The sequence below is a fragment of the Monomorium pharaonis genome, chromosome 1 (genome assembly GCF_013373865.1).
Source record: "Monomorium pharaonis isolate MP-MQ-018 chromosome 1, ASM1337386v2, whole genome shotgun sequence".
Lineage (NCBI taxonomy): Eukaryota > Metazoa > Arthropoda > Insecta > Hymenoptera > Formicidae > Monomorium > Monomorium pharaonis.
Window position 1 is genome coordinate 23547600 of NC_050467.1, and position 19472 is coordinate 23567071.

The 19472-nt window shown below is 42.1% G+C and overlaps 1 protein-coding gene across 1 annotated transcript in view; it reads right to left on the bottom strand.

Moving 5' to 3' along the window:
• LOC105836996 (lymphocyte antigen 6D) overlaps positions 1–19472 on the bottom strand; it is a 72159-nt gene that overhangs the window by 19943 nt on the left and 32744 nt on the right. The window contains exon 2 of the mRNA XM_012681439.3: positions 12260–12387. Within this exon, the coding sequence (XP_012536893.1) occupies positions 12260–12387 (128 nt within the window). The remainder of the gene's footprint in view (positions 1–12259; positions 12388–19472) is intronic.

Consider the following 19472-nt stretch of genomic DNA (forward strand, 5'->3'; position numbering starts at 1 on the left):
GTGAAGGAGCGCGGGAGCCGGTTGTCTCGATCGTAAAGCCGGCATAAATATTCAAAACCTCAGACTATGCCGGTGAGGCACCTAAAGCTCCTAAGGTGAGATTGCATTTCGACAACCTAGACGCTTAATGCCGTGACAGCGGCAATTATGAGCGATCGATTATCACGAAAACGGAGAGCGCGGGCAAGCCGTAAACCCTCGTTGTTTTACAATACTACCCACGCTTTCGTCCGGCCCCGAGGTGTTAAGTAGGCCACACCGTTTTAATTAAATGTTTGATCAGCGGATTTACAATCAAACGGCGAGGAGCGTGAGTCGAATGGAGTACATTCGTTCCGTTTACCTATCCTATCGAATACACGGCGACATCTCGATCGGGCACGTCGGCACGTCGGCCGGTGAGCGTTACCGTTGTCGGATTAATTTACGTTAAACCGAGATCGATGGCTTCCATCGGCGCGTAACACCGAAAAGGAAAACGTGATTTAAATTATCCCGTCAATCGCCATTTCAATTATTTCTCGCTAATTAGGAACATTAACGCGGTATAAGTTCAGTTTATTTTATGGTTTATTTCGCAGTTTGCGACTGGAGAAAAACGAGGTTATTAACTTTACCTCCGTCACGCATTTGTCTCGTGACTTTTTCCGAGACATTCGGAACGTTCTTTCTCGTGGCAAGAAAGTAATCTTCACCTAGACTGAAGAATGGATCTGGAAATTTTTAGTTCACGACCATGAAAATGGAAATTCTCTTATCCCGTTACAATGTTTGTCATGATTGACATTAACTTCGCATAATTAACGACAATATCTAAATCACACACGCAACTTATCAAGGATTTAGTTTTTAATTGAGAAATGTTTATTATATTTTATAGAGCATATTATACTTTCCAAAGTAGAGGAATAAATTTAAAGTGTGCTATGCACATTTTAAAAAAAATTACATAGCCCTCGGGTAAATATATTCAAGAACCTTAATGGCTTAAGTCGCTCGTTTAAAGTAGATGTTGGAGATGCCGTGCCCTACATATTCTTCTATGAACACGAGACAGGAATAGTAATTGAATTTTAAAATCGCGTTTGCGTATTCTCTCATAAACAAGAGCATTCGGAAATGTCAATGCATTTTGGAGTATCAATATTTTACTTCACTCAAAAGTATCGCGGTTGACATGAAACATATGCTCTTCGAAGACAGGATCGAGGCGCTTTCCTCTCAAGATATTGTGTCAATAAAGGTACCTTCGTATCCAATATCTTGAATTCTTTTTATTCATAAAATAAAGAAGGGACACCTACGGTCGCGTTCTGAACAGTAGATTGGAATATCTTCAATTTTAAGTAACTATTTTATAGTATTTCGTTTCCTAACTTAGCAACATTATTTAGCAAAAAAAAAAAATATACAATTTTATTTGCAGTGTCTAATAATATCTTAAACGATACGGCCGCTTCGCTAACAGAAACTTACGTGGTATCGTTGTGAGAGTGGCGAATGGATTTCGCCTCAGGTTACAGACTTTTTCCTCGACGCGGCTACATCGGGTAGAACAGCGAACTGGTCGCTTGCAAGTTCAAAAGTCTCTCTTTCTCTCTGTTCGGACTTATCGTCTGTTTTTGCAACTGACAGACAAACACATTACTCAGCGAACTACACGGGCGCGTCCGCGCGTGCATGCAGACCTTTCGTTTTATGATGCGGAACTGGCGTCTGATAAAGTGCGCAGCCGACTCCCATCACTTTATGTGTACCCACCGTGCTTTTATTAACCCTTTCAGCATAAAGTTTTTATCCCTCCAGCTATGCAGCTCGCGCCGAGAAAGCGATTTTGAATATTGACTATTCTTTCATCAATAAAATAATTTTGTTTTCTGTCTATTGTCACTCAGAATCACGTGATCGGGAAATCGAATTACAGTCTAAAAAAAAAAAACATTCGTACTGTAATAAAATACTGTGAACTAGGATATAAAAATTCTCTTTCCCTTCTATATCTTCTAGGACAAATTTGATATATACCATTTTACACGTAGAGAACTTTTCGCTCTAGAAAACAACATTTTAGCGCACTTTACTTTATTGTTTACTAGGAAGATCGTTAGATCGGCGGCAAGTTAATAAGACCGGAGCAAGTGAAGCCCGATAAAATAATTTGCTTATTTTAAGACGTCACGTCCCGACGCGGCATCCCCTTGCCCGTACGAAATTGTTTTCGTCGAGGGATCGGAAGCGAGTCGCATTAAAATGTCGAAGGTGTCTCGACGTCTTTTGCGGTCGTATTGTCGCCGTGCGGCCTTTTAGCTGTATCATTTCCGCGACGGTTAAAATGCATCGAAGCGCATCGCGCCGATAAACGGCGCGTCGGCATCCTTTCAGAAAATGTCCACTTCGCGAGACGCGAGGCGTTACATGCGGACATTGTGCGGCCGCATGCGGACGGATAATATAAAATATTATTTTGAATTGCATAGATACGCGAGAGCGCGCGTGCGTCTTTATGCACGCGGAAGAGTAGACGGCACGTCCGTCGTGGGATAAAAGGGGATGTTTTATGTATAAGATGTCGCCGTGGGTGAAAGGCGAAACATCACGGTAGAAAGAAAGCGCAACAGAAGCCGAGGAAGCGGCATTGCGTCCGAGGAAAACGAACTCGACGGAGCGCGAGACCGCGAAAAAGTGGAACCTGGTCGGGTGGGATTGTCGGATGTCGGCGAGTTGTACGGTATAGATGTGGACATGGCTTTTCTTTCTCAGGGCTACGATGTGAATAAAATACTTTAAAATCTTTACATCAATTATACATGCAATTTTTTATATATTTTTTATTAAATATTCGATTTTTGGGAGGGAAAATATATAAATGTGTTTATAAATAGTTATTGAAAAGTTTAGAAAGAGGAAAAAAGTAGGTTAAGAGTCTGAAAAATTTATTTATTTATAATTACAATATTTATCCATTACTGAACATAATGTTATTGCATATACGTGTAAACGAATATTCGTGTGATATATTTACAAGAATTTGGAATAAAAAAACTAACTCTCAAAAATGGCGATGAGAAAGAAAAAGAAAAGAAATATTTTCTGATTCTTGAGAGCCAGCTACTTTTTCTATAAGTTATTGAAACTAAAAAAATGGATATTCTTGAATATAGTAATCTGCCTTTCGAACGCAAATGTGACTAAAAGTATTTTCCTTATTTTGTAAGTCGAATTCAATGTGTTAAGAAGAAAACTACGTATATACCTTTACAATATCTAAGGGAACACCTTCTGGTGTATTCTGCCTTCAGAAAATATACATCTTATGCCAACCGATCTTGAGTAAAGTGAAATATTGATACTTGGAAGCATATCGATATTTTTGAATATTCTTATGTGACAACAGGTATACTTTAATATTCCGCCAATATTCATATTTTCATGGAAATATTTTTATAAGACACGGAATCTAATGTTTACTTTAACTGATCAAACATTTTAATAATCTTGAATATTTTTATTTAAAAAAAATTATAAAACTTTTTGGAAACTGCAACATATCTACAAAAAAATGTATCCCTTTAGAAAATTTTGCAAATGTAAAATCAGCTTCGACTTCAAGCTGCAGTTTTGGCCAAAGTACAACGCACATAATTTATATTTCGCGTATCGTCCCTCGTATTTTATGCCACAAACGGGGCTCAAAGAATTGTTTTCCTTCATACTTTTCCTAATATCAGTGGGTTCGCCAACCCGCGATATTTCACGGCTGTTATGTAGCCGCGCGTCATTTCAATTTCTGTCACGGTTGTTGCCTGCGTACGTTTCGGCCGCGAACCGGCCGAACAAGCGGGTCGCGCGTGTGATTTACAGCTTAATATCTACGGTCGCGGGCATCGTATGCAGCGAGGACTGCGTTTATTGTCGGCCGAGAGTAATCAGGAATGAGCATTAAGTCCATGCATTATATCTAACCGCATTACACATATACACACATATTCCCCGTATAAACCGTCGTTTTTTTATATGCATATTACATACATTTTTGCATACGCAAACGATATTTATCGTGTCAGGTTGAAGCACTTGTAATTTTACATCGCATGCAATTAAAGTAAAAATTGTATGTCTTGCTTTTCATATTCGGGAGAAAAATTGCGGAGCTAGCAATGTAAATGACACAGTTGCACATCTCTACGTGACTCTTCTGCCCCGTTGACGAGTTTTCGCGAGCTACAGCAACTACCTATCCGCATGTGAAAATTTTATCTCTCTGCCACGTTTACAGTGTTTGTAGGAACGCTGTGCATTCCCCAGCTTCTTTTCCCCTGGCTGTTCTATCTCGGCAATTTCTTAGAAAACTGAATAATGAGCGAGCAAGCATTCAATTTAGCCGGAGGAATACCACCGACAACGTTGTAAGGCTCTACCAAATTGGCAGATTAATGGCACCGTAGGGCGCGTATGCGGACCGAAAGGATGCCTCTGTCGAAGTTTTATTTATTCTAGGCCTTGGAATTTCATTTGTTGCTGCCCGCGGTAACGGAGAAAAAGTTTACGAGCCTCCGTAAAAGCCAGGGGCCTCCGCGAGCCTTCGGTTAATTTTCAAGCTTCAATTCTGAAAATCGATTGAACCGTATATTCGAAGTTAACCGACGTCGATAAAACTGGCTCCGATGTAACCGAAATAAATTCCCATGTGGTGCGCGTGACATGTCTCATAATCCGCGATATATATTTCTCCGGGCGTTAAAGAAACCGTGGAATTTTGCAGGCGGTGATTTATGTGCAATCCGAGAAAGCCCCTATATAAACAAACGACCGTGTTGTACGCACATTCACAGCCGTCGGCACTCGTGTAACGTTGACCTATTGGCCACTTACGCCACCGTGATCGGTAACAGCTGTGATCCGGACAATGAAACGCGCTCCGCCGGGCGGGGGGGGGGGGGTGTGAACAAATTCGATCGTTCTCACCCTACATGACACTACATATATCCCGTGTACCGTACGCTCTATAACGTGTCCGTACACGGGTGCAAAAATGCCGGATTATCTGTTCCCTCGCGACAGTGATTTTTCCGAGCAAACGACAATTTCGGCCGAATTCGAAAATCATAAATTCCAGCCGCGCCGCCGCCGATCGAGAGCCGCCAACGAGAGGGCGATATATCACGGGGGGAGTCGAGAGGGATCGATGCCACGCCGGTTCCACGTTTCCTATACCGCCTTCGCCATCGTATTCGGCCAGCGACGACGTGGAAGAAGTACCGCCCGTTTGCCGCGGTGCAAACGAGCCGGGCGAAAAAACGGGAGCTGCGAACAACCGCGGGGGTGAAGGGGAAGGAAAAATCAAACAAAGTGCGCGCACACGGTAATGTCGGCGGAGGAAAAATAAAGTCGGGTGAACGAGAATGGATAGGGGATAGGCAAAAATCGAAGGCGCCCGCTGCGAATAACGGTACGAGGCCAAAAATATCGCGCAAACGAGCAGTTCCTTTCGTATTTGTTGATGGAAAAAGAATCACCGGTTCGCGAGATTCGAACGCACGCCAAGCAAAAGACCCACCGGAATCAATTCTCCCTCGTAAAATGGCGTAAAATGGATAGATTAGATTTACGACTTGTAATAATATTTTCGTTTGTGCGGTCCGTTCGCCGTAGCCGGACCATCGCGCCTCTGTAGAAATGCAAAAGTGCATAGAAACGCGTTGCATAGAAATTTTATGCAAACAAGTTGCTCGTACTTTCGAATCCGGTCTCTCTTTCTTTCTTTTTTTTTTTCGCGAATGTGATTTATGATCTCGTTCTTTCCTCTCATCGAGGCATACCTATCTGGGAGGATATCACCGTAGCGGGCAAAAAATTAAAATCGATTACGCTGGGCATGGATCGCAATTAAATCGGCGGAGGTTGAATTATCGGTGTACGCGTGCAATTTTGCCTGTCATCTCGCGCGGCGCGCGCAATCACGTTCGATGCAGTTTAAACGCGTAAACTGTTACATACTTCCGCGTAACGATTTATCGGTTCGAAAACGGCCGAATTGTTTTTCTTTGTTTTTTTTTTAAACTCTTTTTTTCGCAATAAAAACGCCGGCGCAAAGGTGCGTTATGAAAATCCGATGCGGCAAACGCTGCGGCGGTCGGCGCTCAATTATCGCAGGAAAGTTTCCACCCTTTGCGTCAGAAACGCTAACTAAATTGGACGCTCCCTCATTACGTTATTTGTTGTAATAACAAAATTAAGAACAGCTGGAACTGCAAAACTGTATCAAACGTAAGTGTATATTTTAATATAATTTAATTGCGTGTGTAACAGTAATCAACACTTTCGATTACATTTTCTCTTTCGAGGCGGGGAAAAAGAGAACGAGCGGGGAAGAGAGATTTGAAGCTTTTAGTTATATTTGATGTAAAGCAGAATATAATTGCGCTCATATGTAATATGTTGTAATTATCCCAATTTGCTTCTCAAAGCTTACTTCGCGTGTCGATTATATTATTCGGGGAGCCGCTGGTGCACAAAATTGTGGGCAGCGAGCCATAACGTCGAGTGAATTGCGTTTAATGAAGCGAGCAAAAAAAAAACGCGAAAGGGGTACGAGGCATAAAGGCGGCAATTTAACATTAAGTGTAGCAGGAGTCACGTTTCCGTCATTGCTCGCTGTAAGATCGAAATTGAATTTCGAGGATGTGACTCGTTTTTAAAGGATCCGCCAAGACCTCGCGGGACGCGAGACCATTTTGTCATCATTGTGAACAATTTATTTATAATAGTCGGATACACGAAAACGCAATTCCAGGATTTACTCGACTAAGTCCCGCAGTTCGGGAAATATGCCGATATTACTGTGAAAATCACCAGCGCTCGCGTGATCGAGTCGAGGCTATCGAGTCGAGAGACCCGGATGAGGAACGAGATGATGAATCGCGGGAGGCACAGGCGACGTGAAGGAAAAACGTGCTCCATTTTCTGCCGGAGCGATCGCGGCCCGGAAAAAAAACCCGCGTCCCGATATCGCGGAACTGCCGATCGTCAGCTGGGCGTGCCACGTTCCGAACGTTCGCCGATTTATCATTCTGACCTTTGGCCGAGATCTCACGTGGCAGAGGAATAATGTCATGTAAACGAAGGATGATTCGGAAAGACGTTTCCGCTTATCTGCTCGACGAGATTGGACGACGACGACGTTGTGACTCGGAAATATTGGAAATTTACCTCCGGACTCCTCCGTTCGTTTTTAATCGTTTAATTCGATGCTGTTGAAAATTTAGATCATGACGATTGATTATCTGTTACTTTGAAGTCGATTAAAGTAGAACCAATAGCTAATTCTGTTAGTGAGGCTAATGTGTTTCCACAGCGACGAATGAGATATTATAGTAGAAAATTCTATGATTCATTGTTAAAGTCACCCTCGATGTTGATTAAAATCCCGCGGTTTAGAAGAAAGTTGCGCACAAAGAAATAAAGAGACCGCCGTTTTCTTTCTCTCTGTGATTCCTTTTAATGAGAAAACTCGACACGCGCAAACCGCCCGGCGAAACCCGCAAATAAGAGCTAATCAGAAATCAGCGTTAAAGCTTTGAATGTTTGAGAGTATTTCGAAAAAGATTGCAAGAATAATTAACTTTCTCCTCGCGAAGAATTGAAATTATTCTCGTGCGGAAATTGCGGAAATCTTGTCGGTCGTTTAGATTGGAGATAGCATTTCGGCAATGGCATTATTCGGCGACTTAATTGAAGATACAAGATTATTGATTCGGCACGTACGGGCACCGATAGAAGAATCTTCCGCAAGATTTTACGGCGCACAGAATCTAAAAAGTAATTTAAAAAAAAAGAAAAGAAAATAATAGATAGAATATCTCATTCGAGTAAATTGCGAGTGTTCATAAAAATTCGCATCCATTAGGAGAAAATAAACGCTGGGCATTTAATCCGAGTCTCGTCGAAAATATGGTGATTATGAAAATGGTTGCACTGTGATAAAGAGGATTGAAAAGTTTGAACGACTCGCGACTCTTAAGTCAGCGCGAGATCGACGAGTCGTAAATTCGTCCTAGAATCTTTTTGTAGTCTTTCTCCTTTCTAATCAAAGACAATAAAAATAACGATTTTATATCGTCATCGGGAACGAAAAGTTACGCAAGCTTTTCTAGTTTCGTATCGCTCGTTTTATTCGATCCCGCGCGATTTTCGCCGATGGACGAATATTAAGCTTTCGCGCCCTCAAATCGAAATATATGCCGCCGCCATCCAATCTCTATGCAGATGCGAGACGAACACGTCGTGTGCGAGAGGGAGGGGGGGGGGGAAAGTGTGCCGTCGAACGGCAGATAAAGAGAGCAGCCATCCGATTTCGTTGGTAAAGCCTGAGTGAATTCTCCTCGTTTTTCGGTATCCTCGAATTTATCTGCGGCACTTTCGTCAGCGCTCTGGGGCGTGAGTGCCTTTGAAACAGATCCGAAGAAAATAGAAATATTGTTGTGGACTCTTTGGGGGAAAGAAATAGTCGCACGATCGTAAGGGTATAATGTGGAAACTGCTGACTACTGTAGATTGTTCTACAAAACAAGACGAAAAAACGTCTCGCGATACGTCTGTATTTATAGAAAGATGACTACGGCGAATTTCGTTACCGAATAAGCTCGACAAAAATAATCTTGCCGAGATATATCCATTTTAATATACATATTTGTTATAGATATCAAACTGATCGTGAAAACGAGCATAGCACTTAAATATCCTGTATCAAGGTTTCTCATATAATATAAATAGTCTCATATATAATATAATAGTACATGTCTCTGAAATCTGAGAAATGTATCATGTTAATAAGTAACGATGGTTGTGCAAACGTCAATATCCTCCGTTATTCGAAAGAAGATTATTTTTACGATGAAAATGACATCCCGAGAGTAAGCTCGAAAGAGTAAACAGGAGTTAAAAATTAACGCAACTCCTTCATCATAAGACTGCGCAAGCAGATTTTTTTATCCTTGAACACATTTGTTTCCCTTAGAAGTTGACCCCATAAAAAGTAACTTCTATTACCAATTGTTCTATAAATAATTACAAATGCATTCTAAATATTTCGGCTTTTAAACAAATGCAAACCCCAAATTCTCTTCGTTGAAATTTCGTACCCTTGTATATTTTATTAGACAATCGACACAAAAGCTGTTGTTTAAATATGAGAAGTATTCTGATGCCTCGTAACACGAATTTCAAATTTTATTCCGTGTACACCCGCGTTAGCTCGATTCGAGATAATTACATGTTCATTGCGCGTTAATGGGACACTGGGCGATAGCGATCGGTTTTTACCGACGTGATGGATCAAATAATTGGATCGAATTCAAAACGTTAAACGTGCCAAAAGTTTCGTCCACAAAATCGTTACCGATATACCGTGAATTTTCAGGAGAAAAATAAAAAATAAACAAGCAAGAGAGATAGCTAGATAGATAGAGAGAGAGAGAGAGAGAGAGAGAGAGAGAGAGAGAGAGCGCGTTTACGAGAGAGATGTAGATATAGGTTTGTCATGGCCGATAACGTTAAATGTTAATTAATACGACGTGACATATGCAACTGGCACTAATTTGAAGGCCAAATCGGAATGCCCAACGGTGCACTAAGGAGGAGTGACGCGAGCGCGCGCGTAATAATGCAGTGCCTGCAGTGAATGCACCTCGGCGGCCTGGAGGCATCGAACTCCGCTCGGCCGCCAGGGATTGTCGGCTACCTCGAAATCGAGGAGACTTCAGTGGCTAGCGGCCGCTATCGCGCGCACGGAGGGTATTTAATTACAGATGATCGGAGTCTCTCCATATTTGCGGAATTCTCGAATTCAAAAATAATCGGCGAAACATCATTGCTCCATTGTTCTTTCACGGAGAAAAAGTTTAATAACAGAATTGAAAGGGGAGAGCTTAAAAGTAATTAGCTCGTAATAATTATAAGAGCTCTGATTGCGCGCGTATCTCATGCGCACAAAGAGAACCGATACTCCAAAGAAGACCATAAATATTTATTCACGGAATATATGGAGAGTCAAAGTAATTAATACTTCGCGAATAAACGTTAAATCTCGTCTGCTTTGTTAGCTGATTGATGACCTTTCATTTTCATTTCTGCTGAAACGGGATCGTGAAGGATGACTCGAACCCGTTACCGGCTGATTTCTTTAAGCTTCGTGTTACTCCATTTGGATTCAGTGTGCGAGCTTTCATACCCGCAACACGGAAGGCGAAATAAGTGAGGAGGTAGAAAGGAGTGAACCAGGAAAGCGATGGAGGAAACACAGGGAGAAGGGATTCATTGCGAACACCGTCCCATTTAGTTCGACAAAGCAACGGGAGGACCCTCTGTCGTTATGCTGATTAGATCGTACCGTTTTATTAAGACGGCAGATGTAAAACCTCGGGATTCATGGAGCCGCGAGAAAACGACTTCTGTGCAGTTCAACCCTGCAGTCGGAGTTTCCAATCGTTTCCCATTGTCGCAGACACAGACGGACCATCATCTATTTCTACCCCATCTCTATTTCCCGATTCTGTAGAACGTTCGGAGCAAATTCCAGGAGATTTCAGCAGGTTTTATTATGCGCAGAAATCTCATTTGCGTCCTAAACGTACGTACATAGGCCATTGATCCCCTTATTCGAATCGCGAAGTAATATCGGTCGCTCGCGTTTCAATAAATTCCTCGAGTTTACTCCTCATTTTCGGCCTAGCCGGGATTTACTTTTCAATGTGACGCATACGTTTTCCTTTCATCACATTTCATTCCGAGAACGTGTAATAAAATATTGATGATAAGGATGAGCAGTCACTAACTAGGAGAACCTGCGGTTTTTCTAAGTAAATTACAACGTTAAGTTATGTATCCAACAGAGACTCTGGCTTCCTTTCTGAAGCCAAAATCGTTCGCTATGTTGTGCGATGAATGGGAGGGATCGAGAGATTTAATAATGCGGTTTACTTCGAGGGGAAGGAAGAACTCGACCATGCATCACAGGAGGCAGGTATATTCTCGGAAATACGGGGCTCGGTGATTTTATAAATCATTTTACTGTACTGAGAGAAAGGCGCCAACATTCACGATATATAATTAATGCAGAAATAAACGATACGGAGCAGTTACGTATTTAATACATAGTTCGCCTAAATTGACGAATTAAAATTGAATCGCTTTACACTGGGTAGATATTTGTAAAATAAATCCACACTAGAGCGTTTGAATAAGCAAATAGTATATAACAGAGCAAATATTTGTGAGTTGCGAAAAATTTTTCAGCTATGGTAGGAATTGAAACTGAAATAAACGTCTTATACATGAAAATTATTTGCCTTCAAATATTGTTCAAAATATTATCAATAAAAAAAAGCCCCTTCTTCAAATCTTCATACTTTACATTCTTTAAGAAGTAACTTTATAAAAGTATTAAAAAATTAATAAGAAAATTGATTAAAATGATATAATAAATAATTTATTATTTTTTTCCCCTACTTTTCTTTTTAAAATTAAATCGTAAATGTTTGCTGTTTTAAAAAATGTTTCGTGATTCACATGAATTTAAGAAACTCTGTTACATACAATATTATTAAATTCAACAATTAAAAATTTAAAACATTTGAGTATTACCAATTATTAATTTCGTACTGAAATTTATTGTCAGTTGTGTGTCACAACTTTTCGAATATTTATAATCTCAAGCACTTCCCCATGGAACGGACGCGTGAAAATTACTTTTCTAAATTTTAGAAATCCCCTCGGTAGCGATATATATCGAATTTCTTCGTGGTAGCCGGAGAAGAAGCCGGAAGGTTTTCTTTCTGGCGAGCGGACGTGCAAGCTTGCAGAAGACTCCCGAGCCAATTTGCGCGGACTCATCTCATAAATCCGACATCGGCGAGTCCGCCGAGAGGTAAATAACGTCGTTATAGGCGACTCTCTGGAAGAGTGTCAAGTGATCGTTGGCGCCGCATCGACGCCTATTTTCACGAAAGAAATATTTATCTTTTCGCGGATTACACTCGAATTCAGCTCTTCCTTTTCCAGCTGCGCGATTGTTTCGAATGCGCTGCAATTTTGGATCGTGGGGCCGTGTGAATCTGGAATATGATTTTTATTTTCACGTGCAGCGATACTTGGCAGAGTTTCGCAAGATCCGCGCCGGCAAACGCGATCACACTCCACGGAATTGTCCCGCGTTGTTTTGTTCGGTAAATTGAGTGGAAAATGACATGTATATTGTACTTACGATGCACCATTCGTCCGTGCGTGGGCATTCTATCAGCATGTGTGCGGTGTAATTAATGCAGGGTGTAATGCTGCCAACTCCCTCGTTGTACTGTCCACATTTGTAACATCTAATACCGTGCGCGACACCTGTGACACACATATAACATTTAATCGTCAAGTGAAACCGCATGGAAGGCGCGCGTGCTGCTGCCGCAAGAATAATTCGGAATGTAGGACGGAGCGATGAGCAATCTACAATACAAATCGCGCGGGGGACGAAAATCCATTTTCCATTTTACCCACCGTATTCGCGCCGGCAGCGCGTCGTTTCGGAGCGGCAAATAATTCGCGACGTGGCAAAAAGCGGCACGAGATCAAGAGGGATCTCGCAATTGGCTCCTCGACGCGACACTCACGAGCCGACTCTTAATCCTCCGCGCTGTAAGGCGATTTGAAAATTGATGGGATCCATAAAACGCTTAATCGCGCCTCGTAAATGCGAGAACTCGGGCGTCCTATCCGGTGCATATTTCCGTACCCCACGCGCGAGTAGTAAAATAGCGGCTCTCTCGGCCCTCATTTCGCCAAAGTTGGTCGAGTTTCATAATGCGAGCGACGCGCAAGGGAAAGTTTTTACCGTGCTTTTTCACGCCGGACCGATCGAACCTCTTTTTCGCCAGCGAGTATAAAGCACGTCCGTAAAATCGAGGATTTATGAGGCAGCGCTAAGCGCCCGTCGATTCCAGATGAGACCCCAGCAAGAGGTCGCTCGCGGAAGATTCGCCGCTCGCTAGATTAAACTCACTCGCCCGTCACGACGAGAAGGCGATAAAGAGAGAGAGAGAGAGAGAGAGAGAGAGAGAAACCGACGAGACAACGCGAGGTTTTAAGCGCGAGGTTTAAGATTCTTCGAACGCTTTTTATAAATTTCAAATTTTCCTCAACTTTCAAACTGCTTTAAAAATTTTATTTTGTGTACGCTGTACATTTATTTATTATTAAAAATGATTAACGCGTATGAAACTTTGATGTCGCGCGCCGCTAATGAGAATTTTTCGATAGCCGATACACCCCGCTCGATGAACTTGGCGGACCCGGATTAAATATTTCCGCGCTGGCGAAATAAAAGTTGCGACAGTTTCGCATTGAGCGTTTTTTGAAAAAAAAAAGAAGCTAAAAAAACAAGAAGGCCAAGGAGCAAGCTCCAAGGAGAGTGGGTAATTAATAAGAGTAATAAAGCGTTTTAAGCGTCTGCCGCACAAAACTCGCGGTGTGTCCTTTAACCGCCGAACTTCAACGCTCCTAACGCAGGAGTCTGCGAAACAGACCGAGGACACTCCCCGTCCCCTCGAAAGGTAAACCACCATGGGACCTCGTTAGAACTTTATGAACTTGCGAGTTCATCCGGACCGATGATGCTTCGCCCGCCGCGCGCGGTGTTGACATGCGCTCTACCCCCCCCCCCCCCCCGACAAAGTATTAAGATCGTCCGTTTGCACACATTCATTTATACACGTCGTGCCGCATTAAACTGAAACCGTAAGATAGACGGGGGAAAGGAGCCGCGCGGGGCGAAGGGGGATGTGCAACTCGGATAAATCTTATCTCCAGGGTCGCGTATCCGTAAGAATAACGGGATTTTATATCAAATATCCCGACTTGTAAACAGGAAGCTCGCACAAACGTAAAAAGAGAAGATTGCGTTCTTGTCTCACGACCTTATTTCTTTATTGGTCCACCGCGCAACGACGCGACGGTCGTGGCGGAGTAAAAATAATATATCATTATAGGGATGCTTCCCTACTGGAGCGTGAGTTTCAAGATCCGATCGGTATAAGATAGACCGCAAAAATCGGTCAAGTGACAAGAAGCAAAGTGAGCTCGATCCGCGACGATGGTGCTATTGCACGTGCAATCGCGGGAGCCCAAAAGCGGAGAGAATGGATATCAGCGACCGTCGATCGAGGACCCTTTTTTTGTGTCCCCTCCGCGGTGTTTTCCTATCTCCAATAAAATATTTTTGCTGTACCTTGACGGAGGGCGTACCGCCCCGCGGTACGTCGGAATCGACTCAATAAAGAGGCAACTTTTCCAATTTTCTACGAATCGAACCGTTCGGAATTCGATACACCAATCTGTGGCAAATCCTTAGCTCGATTATATGCGCTCCCCCCCCCCCCCCCCCGACCGACCGCCGTCCGCCTTTAATCTCCTGGAAATCGCTCCACTGGTAACATCCCTGTCTATATAAATAGACAATGAACATTGAAGACCATAATTCACCAATTAATAATGCTCACGTAACACGGCGATTCAGCGGGCATTGCGGAGCGGCTGAAATAATAATTTGATATGCGAAAACACACGCGCTCGATCTCTTCATCGCGAAAAGCGTTCAAATTGTAGCGGTCAACGTTTCAACGGAGAAACGTTGAAATAACAGCGACGGTGCAAGCCCGAATAAATTGTTCCGGTGTAAATTACGCTTCTGGAGGATCGCTACTACGCGCGGTGCGGAGGACACGCGAATGGGAAAATCCTGAAGCGGAATCCGTGCCTCGCGGGCGAGGACTCGGGTGTTGTTTCGCTCGATATTGCGGGCGTGTGCGGCACGGAGATATATCCGCGCCACGCCTCTCGCAGAGGCGCGTGTTCGGCAAAGGAGACGCGACATGTAAATTCGACCCTGTTTTCGGAAGAAAAATATTGGTAGTAAATTTCACCGAGACGGACGTGACGCTCTTTGTATCTTCCCGCTCGCGCGAGATCCGGATGATTTATCTGGCGGCTCATTTTTTCGGCGATGCATCGTGCGCGCGCGCGATAGATCCCGCATTCTCGCCGGATACGGCGCGCAATATTGATAGCGTGGCCAACGTGCCGAGAGATGTATTTCCCCTGTTGTCATTATTTCAAGAGAGGGCGGGGGAGGCCGACAGAAGGGCGAGAGAGGTACGTGCGGCCGATACGATCGGCCAGTTACCAAAACCACGTTTGATACTCTGGAGATTGAAATGGTTGTCCCGTGCAATTTCACGAGCTTCTGAAGAATTAATTGTCTTCATATTTGTGGTAAAAAAACAAATATTTTTATATTAATTAAAAAAAGAAGAGATTTAAAAACAATAAAGTGAACGAGAGCTAATTAAAACTCATGCAAGTTAATTTTACAATTTTCGGATATAGGAAATATATAGTATTTTTTATATAGATGGCTTTATATTGATCTCGATTAAGTCGATGCCAAAAGTTATATTGTCGCAGCTATACTGCAGCGCGCACAATTTTCGTGCAATGTGTCAGCTCTCGCGACATCACTTTGTCATTAACCATCATTAACTGGGATAGAATGTCAGGGATAATTTACGCTTGTTCGACTTTATTATACGAGCTAAAGGGTAGTTGCAACGATGCGATAAGATAAACCATCTATGTTTCTTCTGCTCTGCAACTTTGATATCCTCTTGCAAATATTTGCCTTCGATCAGGCATAATGGAGTCTGTGCCGACATGCAGCTTCACTTTGCTGTGGAATGTGTACGCAATGAACAGCTTCGCAAATTTGTTCGATTTCTTAAGATTTATAAATTTTCCCTCAAAATTTATAAATTTAATTTATAAAATACTTTAAACAGCGGAAACATCATATATATATTTTAATATTTGATTTGAAATAATTAGTTAACTCAATTTTATAATATATGTTGATTAGGGTAAAACTGATATTGCGATTAAAACTACGAGATAAATTCCTACGTGATTGCTTCAAATATTCGCTTTGGCAATTGCCGACAATGAAATTCGCGACTGTACAGCCGCTGTTTCGAAAACAATTTAAACTTTGTCGCCCCGAGTAAGCTCAAGCGGCCATCGAGGAAGAACTCGAACCGACGAGAGCAAAGTCCCTGACGAAGTCCGCGAGGGTTTCGTTCGCTATCGACGAATGAGTTAATCGCTGCGCCCTCCGATGTGAAATAAGTATATCACAGTTTCTAAAGTGGATACAAGGTAATAATTTTCTTCTCGAGATTATCGTAATTATCCATAAAACTTTGTAAATAATTATTCCTAAACTCCTACAGTATTAATCTTTTATGTAATTGATTATATCGACGTTAGATAAAGATTCTTTTTTATTTAGAGATATTCTACTTTATTAAGACTGAAAAAGTCTGTTTAAAAAAATTTTTTTATGAAAAAATGTTGAGTAATTGCAACTTTTTTGTAAAAATATTTATTGATTTTTATATATTATAATAGTACTTTTTATTATCACAGATTATCCAGTAAATAACATGTGAACGATGTTAAATTAGAAATTCTTTTCTATAAAAAAATTTCTCGAGCTCTTTTTTGGAATAACAAAATAGACATTCCTTTTTAAAAGAATGTCTGTTTTGTTGTACCCACATATTAAAAATACTTTTTATGTCGCACAAAAAAGTGATTTTAATTAGTTAAGTAATTGCAACTTATGGCGACTTCTAGAATAGACGAATCAAAATTTCAATATCCTATATATTCTTTGCTGGTACAATAAAAATTTGTGACGTGATTTTGTGAATCATGCCACTCGGATGACAACTTCAAAGAAGAAAACTCGCGAACGGGATCCTTTGCGGAAGAAGGAAATTCGCGATTCCGAAAGATCGAAACTAGCAGAGAGTAACGTCATTACGCGAGCGGAAAGATTTTATCGTCGTCGCAAAGATATCCGAATAGAAATACCGATCTCGATGTCGCAATCGGCTTTGTGGCAGGCAACTTGCATCGAACGATGCCATCACCGTAAAGTACGTTTGAGAGAAAAGTTAGCCTTTCTCCCGGCCGCGATAGTCACCGGTGTATCAACGCACGGAATGAAGCCGGATTATGATATTACTCGCGGCCGAAGAATGAAAGTAATTTCAGAAGTAAGTTTCGGGACGGGACGTTTCTCTCGTGGAAATATTCACGCCCGTTATAATATAGAAACCGACGTCTACGGAAATGCAGAGGGACGAGATAAGTAAGCGCTCGTCGAGTCCGAAAGTAATCCTCGAGATGCAATTTTACAAGTGTCTCTCGAGACTATCGGATTTTTTAATGAAAAGTCACTGCAAGTAGACATTTATATAATTAATGACACTTAATAATTAACGACATTTAAAATTTACGCTGCGAGGCACGATAATTTCCAGATAAATCTTTATTCGAAAGTGAACGGGCAACGAGATTCGTTGCTTTAACGGTGACGAAACTACCATTGTTTCTACATTACAAGTGTGCCCGTCGAGTTTAGTTATGCCCGCGGCTTCGTATCGTAAGGAAGTCCAAAGAATTTCGAAACTGTTGGACTTGGAGCGAGGCATCTAAGTACTCCCGACTCTTGGAATTTCCCTACCGAGAGCAAAAGCCTGTCTCAGACGACGGCGTCGTGTGACGCTTTAGGCATGTCGCTTGCATCTTGACACGATGGAATTTCCTCTTTCGATCGATCAATCGGGGATTTGTAGCATCCCATTTCCGTTATTGATCGACGTTCTGTCTATAATAATTACACGACTTAAACGGATTCATAAAATGTATATATATATATATATATATATATATATATATATAAATATAAAGAAAGCGATTAATTAAGATCGCTAATTAAATATGACAATTGAGTTGAAGAAATATCTGTAAATTCAGAATTCTGTGACAAAAAGTCTAAAATGCATTTTTTTATATGCAAAAATTTATTCTCCATGTATCTACAAATGTTGAAAAGACAGATGATATTTTTTTAATATATATGAATAAAGATGTTTATCGGATTAAAGATAGTCCGAGAAAGATTCCGACGTTATTCAAGCGCGGGATTATTTTCCAGTTCGGCAGACCAAAAAGACAGGACCGTGTCAACCGCGTGAATCATATGACACCGTGATTCACGGGTGCGGCGAAGGTAACGGCATACGAAATACGGAGCCGTCGTACGAGACTCCACAAAGGGAGACGTAAATGATCTGCAAGCGGAGAAACGGCGTCATTTCACGGGCAGTTGAGCCAATCGGACATTCAGAGGCGCCTCGATTCGACGTTAGCAGAAACGAGGAGAGATACCCTCGTCATTGGCAGACGTATTTCCATCGATAGAAATCGTATTGGAGTCGCGGATGAATCCACGGCATGCGGCTATCGGAAATCTATCGGGAGGATAGATTCTTCTGTTGTTTGCGGGTTTACATTTTAATCACAATTACATCAATCCAATTCCGATTACGATGTTCTGGCGGCACAATTCGCTGATGCAGTTTTAGAGGTAGTTTTTTTTTACAAGATTGTATTAAAAAAACGCAGTGACTCGTGAATAATCGCGCGAATTATTTTAGAAATTATTGTTTATAACCGCGCCTTTTCTTCTTCCTCTTCCTCTTGCCGATTATCATATCTGTTTTAATTAGATACCTCTCTGCGTCATCGTAATTCATTAAAGCTAAATACATTTCAATACTCAAAATCAACAACCTTACAATAATGATATCACCGGGAATGGCTTCGAGGGCAGTAACCTTTCGAATAAAACTGCCGAGACGTCGATCCATTCTCGCGGTCAAACAAGTCGATGAAGTAATCCTTGGTGATCTCGAAGCTTTTACATGACAATGTCTAGCCTGTCACTCATGTCAACCAACCATGTCAAGTGTCGTCTTTTCCTCGTCGGGAATTCGTCCTCCGAGAATTTCTCGCCGCAGCGCGCCGCTAATTTTCAAAATGCTCCAACGTCTGGCTGCTTCCCATCTTTCCTCGAGAGGGAGGAGGAAAACCGGGTAATTTTGCATATTAAAATAGATAATTAGCTGACTAAGCACTCGTTGCGTGGAAGCGTCTCGTCACGTCGCTGAAGAACGTAGCGACAGCGGAGTTGAAGTGGAACGTAGGGAAGAAGCGTCCCGGCCGTGGTGGTAGATCCGTGACTAATCTGAATCTCTGGAACTCATCCCCGGAGCCGCATGTGAATGCGCCCAGCAGCCACTTCAATATCCCGCGGGCTTGTCGAGGCAAGCCTCTTCCTATCCTCCTCGCCAAGAGCCTCGCGCGCTGCCGTGCCTCCTCATTTTTCCCGCACCCTAGTCTCGCGCATCTGAATAGCCTCGGTTATTAATAACCGGCCGAGATGTGCTGTTCCTTCGAAGTATTAATGTGTTATTTGTATACAAGGAGGAGGGGTCGCGCGAGTTTTTATAGCTTGACAAGTCAGAAAA